This window comes from Budorcas taxicolor, chromosome 19 (genome assembly GCF_023091745.1).
Source record: "Budorcas taxicolor isolate Tak-1 chromosome 19, Takin1.1, whole genome shotgun sequence".
In the NCBI taxonomy this organism is placed as follows: domain Eukaryota; kingdom Metazoa; phylum Chordata; class Mammalia; order Artiodactyla; family Bovidae; genus Budorcas; species Budorcas taxicolor.
In genome coordinates this window covers 20,253,878-20,264,857 of record NC_068928.1, presented here as the reverse complement: position 1 = coordinate 20,264,857, position 10,980 = coordinate 20,253,878, and the positions used below count along the sequence as shown (strand labels likewise).

Sequence of the window (10,980 nt, the reverse complement as noted above, 5' to 3'; positions counted from 1 at the left end):
AAACTGGAATAGGAATCAGAGACTGAGTCCCTGAATGTGAGGCTCTGGTCTGTCTTGGCCTCAGAGAACATCCAGACTGTCCAGTGCGAAGGCAATGCAGCCTAGAGGGCTTAGCTTCTAATTTAACAAAAGCTGTGTCCATGGACTCCAGAAAGAGGTGACTGAAGAGGATGTGCTTAAGTTTGCCTTGTTTGGTCCCTCCCAGCATCTATGCCCCTTCCCTATGGCCCCCAGAATCTCCTGGGATATGTTTAGCCAGGCTTGGTCTGCATCACACACATCCATGCTTAGAGGTGTGCTCTGCAAGGCTGCTCTCCAGAATAAGAGCAGAAGGAAGGCAACAGGGAGTTGTGGGCACTCAGAAGCCAGAAGACAGAAATGGTAGCAGCAACCAGAACTTCTAAAGTTATCCAACACGGAGATCTTGGATCACTTATGGCTGGCCACCTCCTGGTTCTACCACAAGCCACCTTGGATGGAGAGGCTCCAGTCCAAGCAGAATGCAGTGCCTACATTAGCCACAAGAGGTCACTTCCAAAAGCATGTGTATCCCACCTGCTCTCCTCAATCCCCCTGGCACATCCAGGGCTGGAGCTCTCCAAGGTGGCACCAACTGCTAGCCCCACTGGGCTGACCTCACCCTCCAAGTTCTGAGAGGAAGGTGTGTGGAGTGATTAGTTACCCTGGTACTTGTCAACAGAGCCAAGTATTATTTCCCTCATTAACCCATTAATGCCTATGTCTGTTTTCAACTGCAGTGACGGTGTTGATCAAAGCAAAGCCTTACTCTTTGGGCATGTGCCAGTGACTTACTTATCTGCCCCATAATACCTTCAGGCTGACACAGCAGCATGGTTGGGCCCTGAGCTGTAGGAAGAAAGCCAGTAGGAGAGGGTACGTGATATACCCACTTCTGAGCATCTCTAGCATGAAATACTGCCTAAGAAGACATAAGGTCCAGCCACTTCTATACTTCTAGCTCAGCCCTTGTCTCTCTGTCCCAGAGCCACTAAGATTTCTTGTTTGCTGAGGCTGGTAGAGGGTAGAGAGGGCCGATCTACATGACATATTCCCCTGCTTGATCAATAAGGCCCAGGACTTTATTATTCTTCCCAGGCACCAACCGGATCATTAGGAAAGTCAGAAGAACAGAAACCTAAGACCACACACCCACGACCTCACCCTATCAGACTCATCCTCGTTACTATCCCCCACCCCAAAGCAGCAACGCCGTTCAGGCAGTTAGTATCCTAGCCTGGGAATTAAAAAAATGTCTCATTCTTAGGTCTGCCATAAATTCACTATATGAACTAGGCAATCACTACTCTTCTCTATGCATCGGGAAATGAAGAGGTTAATACAGATGGTTTTCGGTTTTAAGCCCTTTCCAGTTTTAGGTTTCTGAGAATGCTAAGGATACCTTAATATCAAAAGTGAGCCAGGACACAGCTACCTGGTAACAATGCCAACTAAACACCTCGTATCAGGCGCAATGATGCCCCTCCCTCCTCCACCGCTTCATCTACAGTCAGGCAGAGGCAACTGGCCATCTTCGTAGATGGCACCAAGGGGAGGGACGGGCGCGGTGGAGAGCGTGAAGCCCTGCCCAGAGTCCGAGGTGAGACCTTCAGACTACAAATCCCAGCATACAGCGGCAGCTCTGAAAGGTATCTCGCTCTTCCCCGAGTCCATCGTACATTACACTGCATCGCACGCACACGAAACTACGGCTCCCAGAATCCACCAGACCCATCGCGATTCTTGCTCCCAGGGTGCAATGCTCTCCCTTCGCCCTTTGGACCTCGGCGCGTTGCAAACTGGGAGCTGAAGTCCACTGCGGGCAGGTAGCTGGGCGTTGTCAGCATTACAAACTCTTAGCCTTTGGTTTCCTCTTGGAGGGCGGTTTTCAGAGACAGTAATCAAAAGAGGGTGGTGTCGGGCAGGCAGACCTCCACGGTGCCATTGCTACGAAAGGCAGGGATGCTCAGGCTAAAATTTACTGCTGGGAGCAGGAGGGAAGAGAGAACAGAAGCCATCCAACCCGACACCAAAACCATCGTTTTCCGTCGCGATGGCTTTTCTTTTTCTCTTTACCAACATGGCGCCTGGTCCAGCCACACCTGACGCTGGACCCAAACAGTCCAGTACAACATCCCTAGGAGGACATGCTGTCACCGACAGCCTACCAGCACCAGCCAACACCACACTTTCTTTCTGTTCGCGCCTGAGGACTCCAAGGGCATGGTAGTCTATAACCCACTACCAAAATGGCGAAAGGAGAAGCATTCTTGTTAGGGCCTTCTGGTGACAATACGCCTGCGCCGGCGTCGGCCGTGTTATTGTGGGGCGGGAGGGGAGCATCCGCAACACGCCTGCGCGAGACTAGAGTCCTCTCGGTCTACACTCAAACACCAATGGATGAAGAGCCCCGGTGTTCGTGCGGCTGCGCCGTGACCCTTTGGAGCTTTCCCAAGCGCCTGCGCGAGACTGCAAGTCCCGCCCTATCCTGACAGTACGCTGGCGCAGGGCTGAAAGGCGGGGCATCGGCGCTCCAGACGAATGCCAGCGCGGCTGCGCGCCGGGGGGTGCCCCCTCTCTGCGGCTGCGCGGGAGCCCGGCCGCCGGCTGTCACTGCGGTTGCGCGCGGCGAGCGGCGATCCCGGGGCGCCTGCGCGGGTGGCTTTGCGGGCGCTCGCGGTAAGTTTGCGCCAAGTGCGCGGCAGCCGGGACGCAGACGGCGGCGGCGGCGAGAGGCGGAGCCCGGGGACCACCCCCCATCACCCTCCCCGCAGTCACCTCACGTACCACAACCTCACCTAACCTCTCACCCCCCACCTCCGATCCCCCCAACCCCGGGATGGCAGCGCCCGCCAGCCTTCCCGGCCGGACCAGCGGTCGCCAGCGCCGGCTCTAGCCTGTGGGACTAGGCCCCGCCGAGGCCTGACCCCCCCCGAGCCGGGACCCACCGTGCAGCCAGCCGCCGGGCCGGGGCTGAGGGGCCGCTCCCCCCCCTCACGGCCCGTGGGGAGGACGCTGCCGTCCCGGGGACTGGGGGCCGGGGGGTGGGGGGGAGCCAGGGCGAGGAAGTCGGGACCCGTGTTTGGAAAAAAGAAGAAGGGCCGGGGTCAGGAGCGCCCCCTCCCCCCGCTTCCCCCCTCCCCCCGGGGTTGGGGGGGCCGGAGCAGAGAGCGCCCAGCCCGGGAGGTGGATGAATGTGGGAGAAAATGGAGACCAAGACGATCGTGTACGACTTGGACACGTCGGGGGGGCTGATGGAGGTAAGAGTGGCCCACCTCATCCCCTTCCCCCAGCGCCGGGAGGGAACCTCCGCCCTCCGCCCCACAAAGCCGGCCCTGAGCTCGCAGCGCAAGAGGGCCGGGGGAGGGGGGGGGGGCTCTTCCTCACCGAGACTCTCCCTCCCATCTTTGCAACTCGGGGGGCTGAGCTCAGCCGCCGAGGACGTTTGCAGCAGCTTCACCTACCCGCCGACCTCGATTCGCTCTCCCGAAGCGCCAACCCACTCCATCTCTTTGCACCGGCGGGCCTCCCCACCCCCTTCTTGTCGGCCCCTTTGTGCTTCCCCCAGCACGTCCGGGTACCGGGCTTCAGGCCCTTCCCGAGCCTGGCTTTGGAGTCCCCCACTGTCCATACAAGGAAGTGGCGAGAAGGGAACCGCGCACCCTCTCCCCATCCCCCTACTCTGATCCTCCCCATTTGGAAGAAGCGGTGCTCGTTGTTGTGCGGCAGGAACGCGTTTAGGGTGGCCTCCCCCTGGTTCCGGGGGCTAAGAGGTTCTGGGAGCAACCTGAATGGGAGGAAGAAGGACAAAAGGGGGGAGAGGGGTGGGTGACGGAGAAGCCGCGCCGGGGGGGCGACGGACCGCCCGGGAGCTCCGAGTGTGCACACACGCCATTTGTATGTGTGTGCAGCAAATCCAAGCTCTGCTGGCTCCCCCCAAGACGGACGAGGCCGAAAAGCGGAGTCGGAAGCCTGAGAAGGAGCCCCGGAGAAGCGGCAGGGCCACCAACCACGACAGCTGCGATAGCTGCAAAGAAGGTGGGGACCTCCTGTGCTGTGACCACTGCCCGGCCGCCTTCCATCTCCAGTGCTGGTAAGGTCTGGGGACCCCCTCCGGAGCCCCTTGGCGGACCCTTCCCGGCACATTCCTTCACCCGGCCTACCCCTGCTGGCCGAGATAACGGGCGCTTGCAGCCGCTAGCTCTCTGCAGCCGCTGGGGCGAGCGCCTCCCCGCCCCCAGGTGCGGCCCGGATCCGGCCGTTTGAGGGGGAGGAGCAGCCGTAGGTCCGGACCCCGAGGTGGGGGTGGGGAGGAGTGCGGAGTGCCCCATCTGGGATTGGAAGTCGCTGGGGAGCCGGGACGGACCCGGCGGGGCACGGCCGGCGGTGGCGGGGGAGGAAGGGGAGGAGCTCCGGGCCCTGCGCCGCTCGCCGCCCGCGCGTCCGCCCGCCGCCCTAGGGCTCCTGCCGGGATGGGCTGTCCTCGGGGTGGGTGCGCGGGAGCCCTCTGCCGCAGGAGCTGCCCTGGTCCAGGCCTGAGGGACCCGGCACCCGGGCGCTCCCGGCCATGGAAGAAATCATGGAGGGTGTCTCTGAGTCCGTCTGTGCTCTGCTTCTCTGTTTACAATATGGCGACCCGCCTTTAAATTATATTTTTATTCTCAGCGCCATTTTGGCTGCATATATGATTTGCAGACGTCTCCCGGGGAACGGTGGGGGTAACCTCGGAGTCCTTTCGGCGGAAGCTCGTCGGGGGCCGGAGCTGGGGTCTTGCCGCTGGGGTCCCCTTTCTCTCCCGCCGCTTGCCCCTGTTGCCTGTCGGAGCTGCCTGCCTCTTCCCTCCCCTCCCCGCGCTGCCGCCTCTTAGGAAATCGAGCCGGGTTAGACAATTAAAATTGCCCTTGGGCGCCGATTTCACTGCTCCGCTCCGGATCGGCGAACCCTTCTCTGCAAAATTCTTTGCTGCCGGGGTTCTGTGTGCGCTGGCTCCGCGAGGGCGTTTTTAAGGAGCGGAGAGCTGGAAAGCCGGGCACTTTTCCTCCCCCCCACTTACTGAACGCAAGGGGAGGGGAGAGACCGTAGAGGGAGGGAGGGACCGGGGTTAGTCGACGGCTGCTTGATCCTCCTCATCAGCTCAGCCCAGAACAATCCGACCAAGAAGAGTGTAAACTCCAGCTCCTGCCTGGAGAAGTCACCTCGGCCTTCCTCAAAAATCCCACATCTGCGCCAGGACCCCGATCAATTCTTGTTCGGATGGCTTTTGCTCTGTTCAGCAACAGTTGACTGAGGCAGATGTTTGCGAGAGGAGATGGCTGGGGAGAGAGCGGGAAAGAGAGGGGCTGTTGCGTTTGTTCCCACCCGTTTTTGATATTGCCATTTTTAACCTTCTCTTTAAAAAAAAAACATACCATAAAATGAGGTTTTCCTGAAGCTCTCTACACAGTTCCATTCACATTCCGCCCCTGGGTTGGTGAAATAGTGCCTATTGTGTATTTGTACTAATTGCAGGTTTGGGAACACTTATTAGACAGATGAGTGATACTGGGCAAATTAAGTCTGTGGTCAGAAGTTTTGTAGGAAGCTCCCATTACCATTCCCAAAATTCCTTTGCCCAGGAAAGCACCCCATCTTGGCTTGTAATGTTGCAGGGACAAAAATGATTATCCTGGAGGGATCTTTGCTGATGGCTTTAAAATTTTTATTGCTTAGTGACTAAGGCCAGCAGGAAGGGTCTGTGGTTTTTAGCCTTTGCTTCCTATAAGGTGTAAGCCATCTCCTGTCACATTTCCTGTGCTGTTGTTGAGCACAGAAGAGATTTGTACTGGGTGGTGGTGTGTTGCTTACCAGTTAATCCCTATTGCTTTTGTTTGTGTTGTGATTGTGTTTGATACATACTAAGAGTGAATTGTAGACTCCTTGATTGAAAACATGGGTTAATATTTTACCTCTAGAATGAAGTGAATGTTAACGAAGAAGGGTGATTCCCATATTGAGTGAGACTTTTGTAAGCTGTTTATTATCATTTGTTTAATCAAGCTGAAATTGTTTATTAAAAACCTCAGGCAGGGGGAAAGTGTGCTGTTTTGCGGAGATTGGGCTTTTAAACTCTAAAACCTAATTCCTGAATCTTTGCACTAGATGAGTCCAAGTCTTGTCAAGTTGTAACAATTAACAGTTCTACTTTAGCTGGTAGGAGAGAGGGAGGTGCTTTTCCTTCTGTCTTTTTGAGATTCAGACTGTGCATTTCATTGACTACTTTTTTTTTTTAAGACCATGAATGGAAACTGGTAATCAGAGATTTGAGAATCCTAGTAAATGAGACAGCCCTTGTTTCACATCTCCAGTTCCTTCTTTGAAGATGCCAGTACTGAATGTAACATTGATGTGTCTGAGTAGTTACAAAAATCACAAAACATTGTAGATACTGGTACAAAGGCAGGAAGCCTTCTTTCAAGTGAGGTTTATCCCACTTTACTGCTTCCTACCCCAGACTCTTTCTAGCCCAGGAGAAGTATTTCTTTAACTGTTTCAACCAGAGTAGTTAGGTCAAGCAGTTAATAGTGTCAGAAATTTTTGATTCCTGATTGTGCTCGGTAATTTGTCCCATTATCACTTATTTGTGTCGTGAGAGTGAGGTTAGGAGGTGTGTCTGTTCTCTTTTGCTTCCCTTTTTAACTGGCTAAGACTGGATTATTTACATAAGCATAGTAATGATGATTTTCCTCTTGTACAGAATGTACAGAAGTGAAGATGGAGTTTTGCAAACTCTAGGTCGTAATCGCAGTGCTGCTGCAGGTCTCCATTCAAAGCCCCGGGAGACAAGTCCTCTTGCAGTCTCTGGGGTGCCTGACCAGCTTATCTCACGGTGAACAGGATCTAGTAAAATGCTCCAGAAGTGATTTTAAGCAACTTCACCTGCTGGACTTAGTGACATGGCCATAACCACAGGGGATTTTTCTAAGGTAACCTACTGGAGGAATTGACTGGTCCAATAAGCTGTTTTAATTGTCTTTTCTCAGGGGCCAGTGCTGTGTATGAGGAACCTTTCTTCCCGATTAGACCGGGAGCCCTGTTTCTGGGTTTTCTCTTTTAACCTTCTGGGTGAGGGAATGGATTGTCCTGTGCTCAGAATCCTGGACTCACTGAAGAATTGAACTTGAGGAGCTGATGTCTTCACATTTGTTTAAGTAATAGGGTAATCCATTTTATCCAAGTTTAACTGGTTTATCAGTTATTCAGAGTGGTGGTAAGGATTACTAAATTTGCCCTAGAGAACTAGAAAGAGATGTTTTCAAGTGTTCCCTGATGAACCTGACCTTTATCATAATTGTTGAGCTTTCTGAAAATACTGATCTCCATGGACTGGTCCCTAAAAATTAGCCTTTGAAAAAAAAAAATTAGAGCTCTAGTTGCAGCTGACCCCATCTTTCTGTTTGAGATGGATGGGATTGTTCTCAGGAGCAAAGTGAGTACCGTAGGGCATCACTAGTGAGGCTGACTGGAACCTAAATAGTTCCTTCTGATTGCATTTTGCTGCAGACAGTCTGAGGGACCAGAATGGTCTGGTTGGAAGTGCATCTCCCTCGCAGACCTCAGCATGGTCGCTTCCCGTCAGACAGATTTCTGTAGCATTTGCCTCCGCATGTTATATTTGGAATTGTTGGCCGGCTTTCCTCTCTCTGGTGTTGGCAGCAAGATCCAAAACGAGGTTTTCGAAGAATGAGAGTAAAAAGGTCTCTGTGCACAGGCAAAACTAAGCTCAGCTTGGAGTTTTGCATATTTAATTTTCAGTGAGTCATAACAAGAAAGGTTTCACACACAGTAGAAAACTGCCTTGTAGAAAACCTATATACTGTTTGAACTTCTAAGGGGGTGATTTTTCTGCTTTTGTTATCGTTAGAATAGTATCAAGCCAGTGGTGAATTAAAATACATTTATTTTAGTGTTATCTTACAAATCTTTTGTTTCTGACATTCTGAGTGCTCAGAAGCCTGGCACTGAAGAAATGGAGATGACAGCATCTGAACTCCCTCCCTTCTGCCCCCTCAGAGTAAAATGATTCAACAGTAAACAAACCTGGGACATCCCTGGAGATCCAGTGCTTAATATTGCTTCCCCTGCAGGGGAAGTGGTTCAATCCCTGGTGGGGGAACTAAGATCCCACATGCTGTGCAGAGCGGCTAAAAGATTTCTTTAAAAAACAACCCTAATTTGATTTTATGTTTATTTATTTTTGCATTTGCTGTGTTGTGTTGGAATCTGGATGTGTAGTGTTTTTAAATGATCCACTCAGACATCGAGGTTCCACTAACATTTAACTTTAACTCAATTTCAATGTACATGCTTTGTGAACTTTACTTTTTTTTAGATTTATTTCATTTATTTTTACCAAAGGTTTTGTAAACTTAACGTGGGGCTCAAGGGCCAATTCTAATGAAATGAGTGCTGTAGTTCAAAGATAACAGATAAACACTGTTTAAAAATATAAGGATAAAAAAAGTAAATAAAAATACAAGGATAATACTTTGGGGATGAGTTGTTTACTCACAAAATGTCGATCTTGTGCTGTTCTTTAAGGCTCTCAAAGTGCTTTACAGATGGGCTCCACTAATACGTTAGGAGTGTTTGAGGCCTTTGTAAATGAGTTATGTAGCATTGGGGTTTTTATGTTTGTTTGTTTGTTAACGTGTTTAAATGTGTAAAAGTCATATTTAGGTACTGCCTTCATTTTAATCTTGGAGGTGAGATTCATCTTGGTCTTTTTAAAATTCTTAATCAAGTGTGTTTCCAAGAGAATTTTTTGAAAGCCAGATCATAAAGGCAAATAAATTTAATTTGAACTGAAGAGGAATTCAGATAGTCACTACTGTGTGTTGCATGAAACACTGTTTTTTATTAAGCTCTTGAGTAGAAGTACAAGTGGTACTCAAGACGGCTCAGTGAGTTTTCGGGGTTCACCCTTCTAAGATTTGTGAGTGCTTCCTTCTTTTTTATGGCTGCAAACGATTCTACGTATGAGTACTGTATTTTATATATGTATACACACACACCATATTTTTTAAGTCCATTCATCAGTTGATGACTATTTGGGTTATTTCTTTTTGCTCTTGTGAATAATCATGCTATAGATACTTGAGTGCAAGCGTTCGCATGGACATCTGTTTTCACTTCTCTTAGGTATATACCCAGGAGTAAAATCACTGGGTCGTATGGTAACTCTTGTATTTAACCTGTGAGGAACTGGCAGACTATGTTCCCAAGTGGCTGCATCATTTTGCATTGCCATCAGCACTGTGTGAGCACTCGTTTCGCTACATCCTTTTCAGTGGTAGCTATTACTTGTCTTGATTAAAGCCATCCTATGGGTATGACATGCTATCTCACTGTGGTTTTGATTTGCATTTGCCTGATGGCTGACAGTATTGAACATCTTTTCGTGTGCTTTTTGATCGTTTGTATATTTTCTTGGAAAAATGTCTATTTAGATCCTTTGTCTGATTTTATTTGTATTTTTATTATTGAGTTGTAAGAGTTCTTTATGTGTTCTAGATACAAGTCCTTTGTCAGATATATGACTTGCAAGTGTTTTCTCCCATTCTATGGGTTGTCTTTTCACTTCCCCTATCTTCTTATTTTTTAATTTTTACTTTTACCTAGTAAAAGATGGTTGATTTAAGCACATTTTAATGTCTTTGCCTATGTTGTCTATGTTGAGACAGTAAGTAAAGGATTTTTCTTCATGAACTCAGGATGATGTGTCTCAGTAGAGGGAACCTTATAATGATTTGGTATGTTGCTATTTTAGCTTTTCTGGGTGACCACTCTTAGCAAAAAAGTAAAGCTAGAAATTACCATGGAGGATGTATAAAAAAGAATCTGCCACCTGTCTCCCACCAGCCACAATAGAAAGTTTCTGTGTACAGGCACTTCTCATACATGGAGGGCCCTGCTTTAAGGAGGAAGGTTTTAATCACCTCAGTTTGATAGGTAACAGCCTTGGGGTGGACATAACTATAGACGAATTAGTGAGCTTTTTGATCCCAGTTAACAAGAACAAAAAGTTGGTTCGAACCTTGCAGTGAACTCCTCACCCGTTTATATGTATCTTTATATCTAAGCCAGATAGCAGTAAACAGGGGGACAGCATGCAGAGACTGTTTGCTTGAAGGTTTTATGCAGGTTATAAAAGAAACCAGGAGGGGTGTGTTTTTTTTGTACCCTAGAAATGCAGGTGTCCTGCTTCTTAACAGAAACGGGTATATTTTTCCTTCTACAAGTTGCTAGCACAATAGTAAATAGATGAAGTTGATTGTTGTTTGTTTTGGGTTCTGGGTAAGAGTTTTAAAATCCATCTCTGAGCTTTTGTGTCCCACCCTCAATGCATAAACAGCAATTCCTTGGGTGTGTAGCTAGGCAGGCCAACCTGGTAGAAAATTCTGGTTGAGGTTATGATGGCATTTACTGTGATAATGCAGCACAGGCTCCTGGAAATGCATTCTAGTTTTAAAGTGCCAGAGTTTTAAGTAATTAGAGCGGGGCGGGGGGGGGGGGGGGGGGAGTTTGTCTTCCCCTCTCCACTGGTCTTCCTTTGACTTAAAGCCCCTAGGAAGTACAGCATGGGCCAGCTGCATTGCCATTCAGTGAGTGACACTTCTGAGAGCACCTCTGCATAATGCTAGCCTCCCAAGGGACAGGACAGGAGTACAGCTGTCCCTCTGCCAGTTTCCTGCAAGAGGAGGACATTGTATTCAGTGCAAGTCCTAGACCAAATTTTAGAAAGGCACTTTGGTGTTGCGGATTTGTCACTGTGCCCAGGCCGCATGCACAGGTCGCTAGCTGACTGCCTTTCCCATGACTCGAGAACAGTTCAGAAGAATAAGAGGCTGACTCCTTTTTCTGCCTGCCATTTCCAGATATCAAATTCCTCATCCTTTAAGCCTTAATTTTTTTTTCCTAAATCTA

The 10,980-nt window shown here is 49.7% G+C and overlaps 1 protein-coding gene across 2 annotated transcripts in view; it reads left to right on the top strand.

The window, feature by feature from the left end:
* The first annotated feature begins 2,710 nt into the window (after positions 1-2,710).
* The window catches only part of PHF12 (PHD finger protein 12), a 38,491-nt gene continuing 30,221 nt past the window's right edge, over positions 2,711-10,980 (top strand). The window contains exons 1-2 of one of the 2 annotated variants that reach the window (XR_008200998.1): positions 2,711-3,278; positions 3,930-4,111. Coding sequence is in view for 1 of the 2 variants with exons in the window: in XM_052657149.1 (XP_052513109.1) it covers positions 3,213-3,278; positions 3,930-4,111 (248 nt within the window). In the remaining variant the exon portion in view is untranslated. The remainder of the gene's footprint in view (positions 3,279-3,929; positions 4,112-10,980) is intronic. The other variant, XM_052657149.1, reaches the window with a different exon arrangement.